Source organism: Lepisma saccharinum, chromosome 15, assembly GCF_977018435.1.
Source record: "Lepisma saccharinum chromosome 15, izLepSacc3.1, whole genome shotgun sequence".
In the NCBI taxonomy this organism is placed as follows: Eukaryota; Metazoa; Arthropoda; class Insecta; order Zygentoma; family Lepismatidae; genus Lepisma; species Lepisma saccharinum.
The window spans coordinates 70,053,378-70,070,687 of NC_139243.1; the positions used below are offsets into that span (position 1 = coordinate 70,053,378).

The window sequence follows — 17,310 nt, forward strand, 5'->3', positions numbered from 1 at the left end:
CTTTGAATGCATACACAATTATCGTTAACATGTTGCATACTTATGCATTTTCTTATTTTACGTTCTTCCATGTTGCATAAATAAAATATATGTTGTACATGAAAGTAATACATGTCATATGTACAAATAGAATTATGTTCATCATGCATTTTGTGTCTTTCAAAAATACAGTTGTGTGCTTGTTTACCAGTATTAGCTAATGTGAAATTGAACGTGTTGGAAAAATATTTTCAAATTATTTGTTCCATGACAAATGCTTTAGCACAGACTTCTAACCCCTTCTTGCATAATTTTTAATAATGTCTTTGATGCTACTATTATTACTACCACTACCACCACTATATTACAATTATTATTATTTGCGTGTTTGTCTTGGTACTGGCCCTCCTCCAGACAAAAATTCGTGGTTGCACCCACTGGCGTATGCAGGATTTTTATTCTGTAGGGACTGGAATTGTATAGGTGGATGCTTTCAGTGGCGCAAACTTATGGGGATCCTTGGGAACATAGCGCACCTAATAATTTGTCATGTTATTGTTTTATATTTTCATATTAAAATCAATAAATAATATTTTTAAAATAGCAAGTATGTTGCATATTAATATCGTAATACATGGAAGGGAGAATTTGAGATTTTTTAAACTTATAAGAACCCAATGTTTTTCAAAATTTGCATCCCTGACTGCTTTCTAGTGGGCGGCATACACGATAAGATATATCGTATATTTACAACTTTCCTTGTGGTGCTTTTACTTATAATGTCGATTTTTCAAAATTTCGGAGGGGACTGTAGCGTACGCCGGTGGTTGCGCCTCTGCTCACAAAGAACACTCAGGCCCAGGCTCAAAACTGGGACCCTTGGCTTCGTAGTGTGTTGTGTAACCATCCCACCATAGAGGTCGGCTGGTTGAAGATGTAGGACAGCTTAGTTGGTCAAATTATTATCAAACATGATGAAAATGTGATAGTGTTTCACATTTATTATTTTGCTTAATGTGCGTAAAAATCTTGCATACTGGAAACTAGAGGGAAACATTATGAAGCATGATTTATAAAGGACTCCCTTAATCAGCTCTGCATAGAGGCTCAAAGCTGTTGGTACATATTAATCGTCTATTAACATTATCGACCTGTAAATATCAAGTAGATACAGTCCCAACTAGACTTTGTCTTTGTATTCTTTGGCAGCCCGGAAAGGTCATTATCGAAATACTGTTATTTGATGTTGCTGGAACTTTTTTTTTGTTCGTTGGAGTTTCAAGATGATATCCCTTTCCTGTTACTTATAGCTTTAACTATATCTTCCAATATGACACAATATGTTAAAAATTTGCCCCTTCCCCTACTAAGAATTCCTGGGTACGGGCCTGATCAGACTATGGTGGTGTCGGGTAGGGGGAGGGTAAAATATGTTATAACCAGTGCTTTTTCCCCCCGGCAGTCAACAACGGTACTCCACAGTAGCACCTTATTGATTTGAATGTTGATTTGGTGTTTTAGCTCCATTTTGTGCACAGTCAAGCTAATTGGGACTGGACCTAAAGTTTAAGGTAGGATCCAAACCACTATGTGCCTCCACTGGGTATCAAATCTGGGATCCCTTGATTACAAGGCAACGATGCTACCACTGCACCATCGGGGAGTCCCCATTTGGCACCTTATTGTAGGTGAGGACTAATAATATTTTATTTTAACAAGAGAAATTCCTACAATGCCGGAAGTCCTGGGTTTGAATCCCAGCCTAGGCATGACTATTCTTTGTATGTCTATTCATGAATTTCATCATATCATCACTCATTCTTATCTTTGCGATTAGCCAAATTTGGCAGGAAAGAGTACTAAAATAAACCAACAAGAGAAATGCGTGTGTGTACTTGGATTTATCATCATTTATGAAGATAACAGAATTTTGTTATGATGAACACAGTAACATAACAAATCAACTTGAATAGTGCCAAAAACATTCTTTCCAGAAAAAAAAGCAGTAGCTGTAACATTTTTACAGTGAGACTGAATTTAATCAGTCAGGTTTGTTACTTTCTTCCTTCTGCAACGATACTCAAATTTCTGCCAATTATAACACCATTAAGCCTTGTTTCCATGATATGAAAAACTGAATATGCTGACCAAGGCAGAAATTTACTTTATTTTAAAACATAAACTAAACGTAACGTTTCAACCTTCTAGCAAGGTCTTATTCAGACTCTGTACCAAGTACAAATTTGTACAGAGTCTGAAGAAGACCTGGCTATATGGTTGGAACGTTATGTTTTAAAATAAAATAAACTTCTGCCTTGGTCAGCATATTGAGTTTTTCAAATTTACGTATGTTAAAGTTTTGATTTTTACGATGCAGCACATTTTTAGTAAATACTATTTGTGAATATTCCATTCTGAACTTCAGTTTATGAAACAAATTATTTTGTGAATGCAGTGTTGTGCCTAATTTGGAATGAATTATGCTATAAAGACATTTTTTACCTCATTTATTTCATTTCCTTACAAGCTGCCATAGACTATTAAATAATCCAAAAATACTATGCAACAATGTTTTAAATCTGCTTGAATACAGTTTGTTCACAGTTGTGTTTTTCCATAATTTTTCTGGATGTTTCAAGCAAGCATAAATACCTCCTCCATGCATTAACCATGCCAAATTACAAGTTTGCCAAATTTAATTGTCTGGCTGATTTCGTCATTATATATCCTTAAAATATCTAGCTGATATGAAAGTCACAATTCCTACGGTAAAAACATTTGTAACCCCAAATTTGTTCCCAATGCTCCCTAAAAATCCACTATATTTCAAAACATTTATTGTCAAACTATAGCTTAAGTGACCCCTAAAATTCTTAAAAGAGTTTCCTTCGTTAATCTCCAAAAATGTAGTTTATGTATTTGAAAGTGTCATCAGAATTTGGAATCTACTTCAGCATATGAAAAATCCATTTGTCGTCTACAATCTTGAAATGTTTTGAACAAATGTAAATGCAAAACAAAGTCACTGCTAAGGTGTATCTAGTTGTGGTTAATTTCAGCAAAAAACCTCTAAATTTGCTACAGTTATCGTGGTCCCAAAATTTGTGACTTACTCCCACCCATTCTAAAACACACTACATTACAGAGTTCTTATCTAAAACTAAAAACTCAAGTGATGCCATAACATTGCTGAGACCTGTTTTTCTTAATCTAGGAAAATGTAACCTAGTCAAATATGACATTTTAGACTGGTCTGTCATCTACTATCTTTATACATGGTGACCAATTCTTCTCAAATGTGAGACCAATCCATCAAGATATCTTGCAATTATATAAATTGCAACTCAAAAGCTTTGCATTTATGGTGGTTATCATAAACACAACGTTTTTGATTTTACCACCACTCCTTTCCTAATCCATGAAATATTATTTTAAAAGCTTTACTGCAAAATTGCGAACCAATGAAATATTGCATTCTAGACAGTTTTGAAAGAAAGAAAGAACAATGTAGAGCATAGAATAGAGCCTGCAACATTGGGAAAATCAGTTTTTCATCCACCATCTTGAAACACATTTTCTAGCTGCAGAAATAATTTCACCTAAATGATTCTAAAATTGCAGCTGTTATTAAGGCCACTAAATAGATGGTTTATCCCTGTCTGCCCATCCACTCTAACTCATACATCATATTTTGATAATTCTACTGCCAAATTATAGTGCAAGTACATAATGCTCTTGTAAGTTTCATACACAAAGCTCAAAACAATAGTCTATTCAAAGGTTTGAAAATGTCAAAAATGAACATAGTGTATGAAACGTGTATATGAAAGTATACATGTACACTGAATTTACTTGAGTACCCTACAACCTTAAAAAAAATGAAATTGTGGAAGATCGTGAAGGTACATGCACGACTTACATAGTTATAGGTATAGAACTCCTAACCAGACATAAATAGCATTATATCAAATAGGCAAGCAACCCATTATGTTGAGAAATGAGAAAATCATTCGAAGAGTGTTCCGATTTAATTATACCATAATTAACGACATGTTAATAAAGTGTACTCAATTATCCCATGTAATGCTTAAACATGCAGAAAAAGTATTGTGTCAATTGATCATCATAGTTGAAACTATCATGTGCCACTGTATGGTCCCCTTCCCGAATAAGGAAGTGAGTGATAACCAAAGCTCTACCACATTTGAAAATTATAAGCTTTCTTCAGCTATGTTGTATCAATCAATGCAAATATTTTATCTAAAAATGTCTTGATACTTTTTCCTTTTTGTTTCTTGGATATGTATTCTTTTTATTTCTGTTAAAAGTCCATTTTTATCATGATTTGAGGAAAATAGCCTGAAAAAAAAAACACTATGACTTGTACTACATTCATTACTTTCAGTATAATATGCTCTGCTAAACCTTTTCTTTGCAACTTTTTCAAAATTTTTTGACAATCATAGAACCTCACAAGTGTTTAAAGCAATAATTTTCAACATTTTCTGAAAAAGAAAAACACTTTTTGACTGGGTTTTTTCAAGGTGAGTTTTCTGAAGAAAAAAAAACCCATGTGGGGAAAACTGGGCTGGGCCCACCCGGGCCAACCCTGCTAGCTTTGGGCCCCCCTAAATGTCTGAAGGAATCGGCACTTATGTTGGGCTCATAAGCATGGGCGCCGGGAGAATTACTTGTAAAGGTGTGCGTGCACCCAGTTTATAATCATATTTTTGCTAACATCGACTCTTTAAGATACCCTTTTTTATGCATGCTTAAATAAATTACACATACTTCAAGAGAAGTAAATATGTAATTTTAAAAGACTAATTTACTCTAGTCTAAAATCAAACTAAATATCTGGGTGAGTCAAAAATTATCTACACTTTTCATTTACAATTTATTTACACAAAGGTAGGGGTTCAACATGTACATCATTTTTCGACATAGTCACCTCCGTTGTCAATTCACTTGGTCCAGCGGTCCACAAGCTTGCGTATTCCTTCGAAGAAGAAGTTTTTCTGTTGGTCGTGGAGCCACTTTTGCTTCCTGCACGTTTAAGTCAGTTGAAAATCGATGACCTCGCAAGGCATCCTTGAGCAGTCCAAACAAATGAATGTCAGAGGGAGCAAGATCTGGGCTGTAGGGAGGGTGTTCCGGTACCTCAAAATTCAACTTGTTGATGGTGTTAACGGTGTGCCAAGCCGAGTGTGGGTGGGCATTGTCATGCAACAACACTGTCTTAGACAAGAGACCTCTGCGTTTGTTGGGAATTGCTGGCTTCAGCTTCTTCTCCAAGGTTTCACTGTAACTCGCACTGTTGATCGTAGTCCCCTTTTGCCAGTCTTCCAGTATAGGCCCTTGTGCATCCCAAAGGACAGTTAGCAAAACCTTTCCCACCAATGTCTCAGTCCTGAATTTTGTCTTCGTCGGAGATCCCAGGTGTTCCACTCCATACTCTGTAGTTTCGATTCTGGCTTATGGTTATGTACCCATGTTTCATCACCGGTGGCTATCCTACTAAAAAATGTGTCGGCTTCCCTGTTGAAGCAATTGAGTAAGCGTTGGGATATGCGAAAACGTTCGCGCTTGTGTTCTGCAGTAAGCTGTACCCATCACACACAGACTTTACGGAAGCCGAGCTCATTGTGGATGATTTGATAGGCAGAACCATGACTGATGTTTAAAGAAGATGCTACCTCATTCATGGTAACTTGCCTATTTGCCAGAACCATCTCTTGAGCTTGCTGAATGTTGTCATCCATGGTGGAGGTTGACGGGCGTCCTGCTCCCTCTTTGTGCATTACACTCTTCTGGCCACTTTTAAACTTCTCGATCCATGAAAAAAAAAAAACACTTTTACGTGATAAAGCATTGTCCCTATATTGTGATAACAGTCTACAATGAATTTCAGCCCCTTTCACACCCTCCGACCAGAGAAATCGAATCACTGCTCTCTCTTCCTCCTTGGTGGATACTTGGAATGGAGCAGCCATGATCTATCTGTAACAGAAGAAAGAGAAATGGAGCAATTAAGATCAAACTTTTATGACATAACCACAAGGGTACAACATTATAACATCCGAGGGCAGAAGGCAATGTGGCCAATGTAAGGAGAGTTATGTCGAAAGTGTAGATAATTTTTGACTCCCCTCGTACACATCCTGAAATTGAAAACATTTTTTTATGCAGCTAGCTTTGTAATCCAAGCAGTCTCGATAGCAACCTCTTGGCAACCACATACACACACACAAAGGTGGTTGGAAATATCAAGTGACACCTTAAGTCAACATGCATGTGACTATGTGCAACACGAGTTGAATTTAAATTGTTAAAACAAAAAGGTTTTTAAGACACAGTAAATCATTTTTTGAGCCCTACTTCGCGACCCACCAAATAGGACCCACCAGTGGGTCATGCCCCATAGGTTGAGAAACGATGCACTAGGGTGTATGAAACCTGACATCAATTTTTTTTTTAGAAAGTCAAAGCCATAAGGTGTGCAGAAGTTTGTGTGGGATTTTTTTTTTAAATCATGAACTGACAAAGAAAATCTGATTAAATATTTAAAAAAAAAATTAAAGTCGTGATTTTAATCCACCCTCTTTGTGATTGTATTTCAGAAGTGGTCCTGGTCTCATGATAATCAAGAAAATTTGGCTGCTCTAATGTCTGATACGGGTTTCTCCTCTGTGGAAGTGCTCATTGAGTCTGAGACAGAAAGTGCTGATCCATTAGTTTGTGAACAAATATCTCTGGAGAATGTGTGGCTTCCGGATGAGTCATGTGTCAAGACTGAAACAGAATCATTCGAGGAGCCTCCTGATGTTGATATCTCTGTTGACATGAAACCATCTAATGAGTGCATAGAGGATGCTTCTGTTGACATCAAACCATCTAATCAGTGCATAGAGGATGCTTCTGTTGACATCAAACCATCTAATCAGTGCATACAGGATGCTTCTGTTGACATCAAACCATCTAATCATTGCATACAGGATGCTTCTGTTGACATCAAACCATCTAATCAGTGCATACAGGATGCTTCTGTTGACATCAAACCATTTAAGCAGTGCATACAAGATGCTTCTCTTGACATCAAACTATCTAGTGAGTACATGAAAGAAATGTCAGTTTGTAAAGTGGAAAGTGTGAGTGGTGATAGTTGGATGCACTTTGAAGGCAAAACTCCGGAAGTTCCTAGTGGACAATATGTTCCTAAAAGTGAAGGATTTTATCCATGTGATCATGGACAATTTATTGAAAAAATGCCAGCAGAAGACGGTGACAATGGTGAATTAATTTTAAGTGAAGATAAAGACATGAAGTATAGTGTAGAGAATCCTGACCAAGTAGAAAGTGAAGTGGCAGAGCCTGGAGAAAGGTAGGTGAAGGAAATTTTAGTACAAGGATTGAAAATGAGCATGAGAGTACAAAGGTTCAAGAGTGGACCTTATTACTTAAGAGTTATGATTCATGTAATTTCTATATTGTGCCACCAGTGCTTCAGGGTTACACATAAGATTGTCCATGAGTGTCCACCCCACCATGTCAGATTAGGATGAAATGTGTTACATGATATTGTTAGATATATATAAGAACCCATATTTTTTTATATTTGGAATATTCACTCTAGTTTGGAATTTATAGTCCTTTAATTTCCTGCCATTTGATCCCCTTCTTTTTGTGGGATCAAGCAATGTATACAGTGGCGTGTCCAGGATTTTCGAAAGGGAGGGGTGGACTATATATACTTTTTTGGTTGTCAGCCTGCATTTTGTCATCTTTTCCTGCACCCTAGAGTTGGCATTTTGCAGGTTTTTTTTTTCATAAAAAAACCCACCCGGGTTGTTTTTTGTCTTTTCAGATAAAACCCAGAAAAAAACAGGCAAAATTCTGTTTTTTTGTTTTTTTCAGGTTATGTTTATAAATATATATATTTTAAAAATGAAATACATTTTTTCCTGATAGTAATATATTGAAAGATTCAATTTGTATTGTTTTAGTTCACTGAATCAAAAACTATTTAATATTTTCTGTTAACATAGTGAAGAATTGACAATCAAGGTCTCACACCTTGAAATGATTAAACTAAAAACATACATAACCTGTGCTGCAACAGACTTGAGCGCCCAGGCCTACCTACAGACTGCCGGCCGCACTCCCACTTGATCCTACTCTGAGGTGGGAGATCATCAAACCAGTTACGGGGTGATGTGTGGTCAGCACGATGAACCCCCAGTCATCGTCATAGATTTTCATGATCGGGTTACGCTACTCATTCGTAGCTCCCCAATTTAATCATGATGGTGAGTGTTCACCAGTCTCATACACAGGCCAAAATCTCAGGAAAAAAGCTGTTACATTTCCCCAAGGAGACTCAAACCTGCACACGTCCGATAGCTGGAGCCCAAAGCATGACCGCACAACCACAGTGTGGGACAAATGATTATATTATCTAAGATACTATATTCTGGAAAATTGTACTCTTGCTGGATGGTGTAACAGTTAATATATCTGATCAGTTCCCAGTGTTGTGAATTGCAATTCTATACTAATCAGGGTGGCGACAGACCTGGAAAACCTGGAAAAGTCAGGGAATTTGAGGTGTCGAAAAAAGTCAGGGAATTTCGTCTTCATTGACTTTTTTTCTTCTTTTTTAATTTATTTATTTAAATATATCGTTGTAGAACTCTGCACGGGAACAGGAAATCTCGTTCTTAAGTTTCGGCCTCAACTTTTAGACCCCTTTTATGCTCAACACAACCACGGCGCCAGAAACCAGTGATGGCAGGAGGAGAGAGAGAGAGACAGAGAGAGAGAGAGAGAGAGAGAGAGAGAGAGAGAGAGAGAGAAATTTCTCTCGCCCAGGCTTCTCGGCGGGAATTTTAAATTTGAACACTCTTTGGAGGAAAATTGTTATAACTCGGGCATTATGGGAGCAATCTACTTCGGATAAGTTTTGTTTTGCAGCTAAAACATCAACACATGCAACCGTGTATAATTCAGAACGCCCGACCGAGGAAGGGGGGCTTGGGGGGGGGGGGCGACCAGAATTTCAATGAAAAAAAACAACATAAACATCAGGAGTTTGCCCCCTCTTCTCTCGCTATTATTAGTATTATCTTCAAAGAATGGACGTTTCCAAAGAAAATGAAACATGTTCCATCGTCTTGGGTGCCATACAAGTTGAATAATAAGCCAAAATGTGAAACACTGTTTTTACGAAAGATAGGTAATTTGCATATTGCTCAGAAAATTGTTATAACTCGGGCACTATGGGAGCAATCTACTTCGGATAAGTTTTGTTTTGCAGCTAAAACATCAGAGCATGTAACCGTGTACAATTCAAAATGCCTAACCGAGGAAAGGGGTTTGGGGGGCGCGACCCCCGAATTTCAATGAAAAAAACAAAAATCTTGAGTTTGCCCTGTCTTCTCCCATTATTTGGGAAGAAGGCGCAAACTTTAGTATTCTTGTCAAAGACTGGACATTTCTCAAGAGAATGAAACATGTTTCATGTTCCTGGGTGCCATACAAGTTGAATAATGAGCCAAAATGTGAAACTGTTCGTAAATGTGGCATGGATATGTTGCAGAGAGGGGGGAGAGGGGGGAGGTTGGTCATCAATATGAATTTTCCAGGCTTGCTCCAGACCTGTGTCAGAGTTTCCACCCGAGTATGAAGGTCCAAAAAGCACATTCATTTCGTAATCAGCACCATGATACCATATGGTATAATTGGGCGAGTACGATCTTACTCTGGTGATACCATATGGTATCATCGGGGGAGTAAATATTACGTGGATAATTCATTGAATTATAATTTTTTCTTGTCCCTACTGGGAGTAGTAAGGGGACTTGTTAACAGGTGGAGGGGATAAGAGCGGGTGGCGTCGTCCGATAGTTGTCAGACGTCGTAGTAAGGCATTTTGTTGGGCAAATTGAAGGAACATGGAAACAAATAGGTTCCATTGATACATACGATTTTTGTCGAATATCGCCACCCGACAAAGTACCTCACTACAACATGCGACAGAAATTGCATGGACTGCAACATCCAACAAAAATCTCATGCATAAACAAGAAGAGCTTTAGACTGCAAATATGCTGCTGGAATTTTATTACTCTTCTGGCTCACTTCACCTTATTTAATGTAGCAGTGCTTATGAAGGTTTTCTTTCATCATCCTGAGATATTACTGGTTTCGCACAAGTTAACATACATTTACAATGACATTGCACTATTCTTAGAGCCTCCCCCATGGTGCAGTGGTAGCGTCATTGCCTTCTAATCAAGGGGTCCCGGGTTCGATACCCGGTGGAGGCACAAGTGGTTCGGATCCCACTTTAAACTGTAGGTCCAGTCCCGATTAGCATTACTGTGCATAAAGTGGACTTAAAACAGCAACTCAAACACTATTCTTAGATATCAAGAAGAATCCAACAAAATGGGATATATATATATATATATATTGAATACTATCAGGAAAAAGTGAAACATAAATCTGCATTGGTGAACATTATAAAATTGGCAAGTGTATGCTCCCAACCTCAAATTTACTGTAACACTAGTATTGCAATGAAATTAACGCCACACTCTGTCCTGTCTGTTTAAACTCGTGAGAGATGGTCATTAATCTCTCACTGAGTAAGGTTAATGTCCAATATTATGAAATAAAATACTAATAATATATACATAAATATTTTAGTATCATATTTACTCGAATCATTCAATCATAAAAGCAAATCACTTTCTTCAAGAATTGACTTTTCTCTGCCAGCCCTGCTAAATTTTCACTTTCCATCTACTGATTTATACGAAGGGTGGCCAGAAAGTAATATTCATTTAGTAGGAACAATGATTTTTCGCAAACGCCAAAATCGTGAAAAATGGTAATTGCTGCGAAGTTATGTTTATGAATGTGCAGTAATGTCTGGACACATATTCCGCCCGTTCGAAATATCGCAATAATGCCAATTTGGCATAAAATGCGAATTGTTGGCATTTTTAGCGATTTTTTTAAAAGAAATGTCTTAAAACAAAGAAAAATTCCATGAAATCCAACATTCTTGTCTTCTCTAGACCATCTTTGTGTACATAGAACATGCAAGTTTTCCAACATTTTACTCAAGAGTAAACTATAGAGTTATACGTACATGGAATAATTCTGACAGCCACATTAAATCATGTATTTCCCACGATTTTTCCAACTTCTATCAAAACCATTTGCATCACAGAGCAAAGTGGCAGGGTTCTAACAGGAGATCGAGTGCGTATCTACCGTCACATGGGAGCCACATCTTCGTATTCGTCGCACGAGATATGTTTTGAATTACCAAGCTAAGCGCTCACCATCGGCATTTGTCGAGCGAGTAATAATGGAGCTCAGTCGTTAGGGCATCTGACTACTATGCAAGTGACCCGGGGTCGATCCCCTGTGGGGGGAAACTGGGATGTTTTCCACCTATTCAAACAGCTCCAGCACCCACCCAGTATCATATGAAGCTGGTACCTTGAGGAAACTTTGAGGGATGAAGGTAGCCAGGAGAGTGGTGCTGAGCACATCACCCTACCTTCAGCCGTGATCAAGAAAGTGTGGGCTCTAACTCCACACCCCTATACACCTTTATGGAAAAGTGCAGGGGAGCACTTTACTTTTACTTCCTCAATAATCTGTTCCAACATATCAAACTGTCACAAAAATATGCAGACAATTTAAAATAATAGTTTAGCAGCACAATGGATTATTAAGTTTCGGTATATTTGGCAGAAAAATGTTCTAAAACAAAAACGCGAATTTTGGGAAACGTAACACTAACAAGTCAAAAAAAGATAATGCCAATTTTTGGTGCCATATATATCGGTACATGTCACGTGAGATTGATTGATTAATTTTTTGGCTGCGTCGCCACTTCTGGTCATTATGCACCCTTCAGTATATACGGGGAAAATTCCATTATCTAAAATCCTTACCTTAAAATTAAAAGAGGGGAATAGAAAAATAACTTTTCCAAAATAACTTTCAAGATATCAAACTCTCACGAAGAGGCGTAGGCCATGTGACTTACAATTTGAAACAGTAGTTTAAAAACACCGTAAAGGTATAATTTCAGATATTTGCCAGAAAATGCGCTAAAATGAATTTTTGAAAAAATAACACCGTATAGTAAAAAATAAAAAAATAAGAAAATACACCAATTTGAAAAAAAAATATCAAGGTCCCTACCGATTAGGCATAAATAAAACAAGAATATCAGTTGTAATTTATTGCATTAGTAACAGTGAGTCCTAACCTAATTTTAGGCATAATCACCACCGTTGTTCAAGGCCAGGGATGTACAGGGAGTGGTCCAAGATCTCTCACCTGAAGTGATGCAAAGGGCCCGTGTGTACTCAGGGAATTTCATTTTTGCTTGTTTGTAGCCACCCTGCTAATACTTGATAGCTGTGGTGGTTTAGTCGACCTTAATGGCAGAGCGGTTGGCACAGCATGCTGCAATGCCAGGGGTCCCTGGTTCGGACATGGATGTTTGTGTTTGTTCCAATGAGAATACAGAAAAAATAGAGAAAATTGATGTGTGTGAAAATTGAGAAAATAGAGAGAAAAGGGGGGATACTACTGCTTAGAAGGATATTACAAATGTAAAGAAAAAAGTAGACAGGCTGTCTGTCTGCCCATGCAGAAGACTTGGGTTTGAATCTTGGGCTGGGTGATCTAAGGTGAGAATTTTTCCAGTCTTGTCCCTGCATAATTAAAGCTTCTCTGGAACTCGCCCACCCTTAAATCATTGTATCCTGGAGGGGGGGGGGGGGTAGAGGCAGCCGGAGTTTGGTTCTGATCACATTATCTTCAAAATGACTGAGATGAAGAATATGTTGGGCCCTACCCCCATATCCCCTGAATGTGCCTTCATGGCGTGGTGCTATATGCATGGGGAACTTTACTTTTATACTAAAGTGCAAGCTATCTTGACAGTGACGTCAGCTGGGACCGCACTACAGGTTGATGCGAAACCATTGTATCACTCCGCGCAAAGCATGAAAGATTCTCTCCATCACAGTTGTGTCTCAGAGTCCGCAGAGAAAGCACACAGGAGGAACGGAACTTGTTTCTTCAAGGGTTGGGTCGGGTGGGAGGTGGGGGGTAGCAAGGACTGCTGGACTTCTGACACCCTTTTAATGTTGCCAGACTTACATGGACGAAAGGTCAATTGACTTCGAGTGCGTCTGTTGTGTACGTTGTTTGTACCGAAATGAAGGGCAAAACCGTACATAGTGAGAGCCGACAGGTGATTTCGAATGTTGTTAAATTTTTTGACAACGAAGCGAGAGAAGGATGTTACACGTATCTGGTCAATCAAGCTACAAAGCATGCGACGGCTGCAGTTCAAGTGTCGGACACTTTCATTAAGAAACACAGGTCTGCCGAAAAGCGTAGAATTGTTGTAGACGACTTTGACAAGTGTTTGATTAGAAGAACTATTGGTAATTTTTATAAGGTTGAACATGAAGTGCCAACAGTAAAAAAAGTGCTTTCGAAATTAAAGAAAGAAATTAATTTGCCGGGTAGTCTTTCTTTTTAAAATGTAAGCTGTGTGTATATTTGATGGGTTATTTATTTACATAAATATTGTTTATGCGAACCTTACCGCCCCAAACTTATCTTAAGTTAGCACCTCTGGCCTGGTCCCCCCAATCGCCGCCACTGTCTCTAAGAATATAATTATAATTAATAATTAAATTGAAGATAAAATCTGTTTCTTATATGGTAATATTTACTATCGCATAGTAAGAATCACAACCATGACAATAGATTTTATTGTTATTAATTATTTAAATCGGGAATCGTCACGAACGCTATCCATACTTCTTCAACCACTGACCATCCTGAACGTCGCATTTTGCGGCAGGTCCGCCAGAATTTCGTCTGTCAGAGAACAGCTGTGAGGCATCATGGCAACAGCGTGCCATTTGAGAGCAGAGGAAAAGAAGAATTTCCCCCATATTCTCGTCTGCTGCCGTTCACCGCGACGGAAACAAGTTGGGGTGGATTTTAGTTTCCCATATTTTCCGGTGGTAATCTCTTCTTTGCTGAGCAGTATATATAATATTAACTTTGACTTGTAACAAAATAATGGTGCCAAATACTCTACATTTCAACAAGTTTTTAAGTATCTAATATTTTTAACACATTTATATGCTCTGTATATGCTGTAACGTGTTTTCATTAAGGAACTATATTTTTGTGCTCAAGCCTCCCGAACTTTCCGTTCAAAGGCACGTTGCCATCTCGTATTCATTATCCGATTCCGTTCATTTTCTTGTATTTATACATCGTGCTCATATTAATTGCTCTTTATTTTACATGATTCCATTCTAAGAGAAACCTCGCATTGCGACATGTTGGACTTCCTTCTCTTCCATTTCAAACTTGAAATTCTTTCCCTTGTTTGTCTTTTTTCTTAGTGCAGACAGTGAAAGTATCAACGATGGAAGTTTGCAATGCTGTTACTACGTCACTGTCAAGATAGGTTGCACCAGAGTATAGCAACATACAGTAGCTGCAAACACACTTTTAATTCTGCTTCATACAGTTTGTTCACAGTTTGTGTTTTTCCATTATTTTTGTGGATGTTTCAAGTTTAAATATCTCCTCGGTATATTAACCATGTCAATATTATAAGGCTGACATATTTAATTGTCTTGACTGATTTCATCCAAATGGAATACTGTATCAATCCTCCAAAATATCTGTTTGCTATGAAACTACCAGTTCCTATTAGTGGCCCTTATTTGGATCCCAACATACATATGCACTATATTGTTAAAAAAAAATATTTTTCAAGCCATAGCTTAAGAGATACCCTAAAATATTTAGGTATCTTTTCTTAATGTCCAAAAATGTAGTTTAGGCAGATATTTGAAAGTGGCATCAGAAGCTACCTCAGAATATGAAAAATCATTACCACTTCGATCGGGTGAATACACCTATAACTTATTTATTTCGTATTCTGCATCGCGGAACATTCTTTAAGGTGTTATTATGAATTTCTCAAGGAAATAATGTCCATTTTTCACATTACGAGTACTTATTGTTGTTCGTTTTATTTTGCTTCCCTAACATACAATATGGCGCGAGAGTAATGGTTCATCGCGCGTCGTGCTTGTGTTTTGTTGATGGTATGCAGTGTTTCCAAGCTTCTTAACTGAAAAATACCTACTTTCATGTTACTAATTTCGTATTTTTTCCCCGGGTTTGAAATTGTGGTTCGTCATCGCATTGCGCCACAAACCATTTAATGATACCCCCACAAACCATTCTCCCATAGCCCCAAAAATCATGTACGATCTAATAACCATCCACGGGTAGCCCCAAAAACCATTCAGAGTAAGGTAACACCATTATGGTAAGGTTAGATTAGGTTGCTTAGATTAGGCAAACATAGTTAAAAAACTGTGGTTGGAAACACTTACAGGGTGTTACGTCATCAAACGCATGAGACATCCGACACGTACACGAAGGAAATTAAAGCAACGTCAATTGCATGTCGGAGATATATTTTCCTAGAAAGAAATCATGAATTCGAGCTAAAAAGGATAGAAAACACATTCATGAACTTCCACAACCCTGCAGAAAGTGTACTTCTTTTCAGTGGCATTCCACAACCAACTCATTCGCACGTATTACGTAAATGCTTGATCTCGAAGCCATACAAACTAACAATGGTTGCTACCTCTATTTGGTGGAAGGTACATAAATCTTAATCGTAAACCTCAGCTAGAATATCATCAGGGTAGGGTTCTTTGTAGACAAAGATGCCTTCCAATGGAGACGTCTAAACTAATATATTATTCAAACACAGGATACATGGAATAAGAATATTTACATGATGAGCTACTTCTCTCTATAATTCTCATTTACAGTCAATTTTTATCTTTATATGTCTTATATGTATATGTATTACATGAATGCCAGTCTCACGTGATGCACACCGTGATGATTTTGTAGGACTCTGGGCAAAGCGTTCTCTGAGTTGTTCCACAGCAGCTTCAAGTATTTGTGGCCATCCAGGTGATTTTCCATGTCGTACAGAACAACCAGTCTCAACGAAGGTTTGGTGCCAAGAGTAAATTGTAGGCCTGCTAGGAGGTGCCTTACGATACTCTGCACGAAACTTATGTTGCACTGCAGTTGCTGATTGCATCTCGTGAAACCAAAACACACAGTGAGCACATTCCACACCAGTAAAAGTAGCCATTTTGAGAAACAATACTGACAGCGTTACTGATGGGTGAGTTCGATACTAATGGAAATGAAAATGAATAATTAGGTGCTTAAACAACAATAGATCAATCAATCGACAACATTGTTCCAAGGAAGCCAGCTCGAACTCGAACACAAGCATCTGGTTTAACCAAAACGAGCACATTATTATGCAACACAGAAATACTTCTTTCGCAAAGCAACTTATGAGTTAGTTCAAACTTCTGTGTGTGTTGAGCACAAAAATGCTCACTGATGTAATTTGACAGTTTTACGTAGTAGAATGCAGCAATGCTAAAATTCTCACTGTCACTTTCACTTTGCACATACCTTCTTGATAACATACTCCCTTTTGTGACCAGAGAAGTGATTGGAGTATTGGATCCTCCCTTCTTCTACAACACTGGAACCCAGGTCATTTTATGTAAAAGGTTTTGGGTTCAAATTGTGATATGTCATAGTTATTACTTCATCGATTTTATCCAATTATCATTCGCCTCATGAATGCAATTGGCCAAAGGTGCCAAGAAGTATGTAACAAAAAATACAAATATTTATTTAATACTCTCAACTTTTGTAGAATTAGCCGTTGTTCAAGGACCAGCATGCATTCGGTCACTGATACAAATCAATATTTTATTAATCTGAAAGAAACTTTAACATGTTCCATGAAGATCCTGAATGACACATTCACCTTTTTAATAAATGAATGTAACCAGACTGTTTTGACATTTACTTTTCCAAAGTACAGTCATGGATGCTTCTGGGTAGTAACAATTTCATTGACTTACAGTGGGATCATTACATCCCAGATGTGTGTGTGACTTTAGATGAAATAACCACATGGCTTGTGCTAAATGTTTAGTAATAAACCAATATGGGTCAATCCATAACAAATGGTCCAACATGTAATGGGTTTTCTGGTCGATATAACTTTGATCATAGATCGGGCCCTAAACAATCCCGATGAAGACATATAACCAGAATAACCCAGTTACAAAATTTGCTTTGCCTTAGGGTTGTGCAAATGATCAAACAATAATTTTTATTAATCAATAGCAAATGTAG

General features: G+C 37.8%; 1 protein-coding gene and 1 non-coding gene across 2 annotated transcripts in view; both read left to right on the forward strand.

The window, feature by feature from the left end:
* The window catches only part of LOC145999318 (uncharacterized), a 43,859-nt gene that overhangs the window by 16,557 nt on the left and 9,992 nt on the right, over nucleotides 1–17,310 (forward strand). The window contains exon 3 of the mRNA XM_083136260.1: nucleotides 6,600–7,360. Coding sequence (XP_082992386.1) covers nucleotides 6,600–7,360 — 761 coding nt within the window. The remainder of the gene's footprint in view (nucleotides 1–6,599; nucleotides 7,361–17,310) is intronic.
* TRNAR-UCU (transfer RNA arginine (anticodon UCU)) lies at nucleotides 10,230–10,304 on the forward strand. Its single transcript has one exon. It is a non-coding gene; the product is annotated as a tRNA-Arg (tRNA).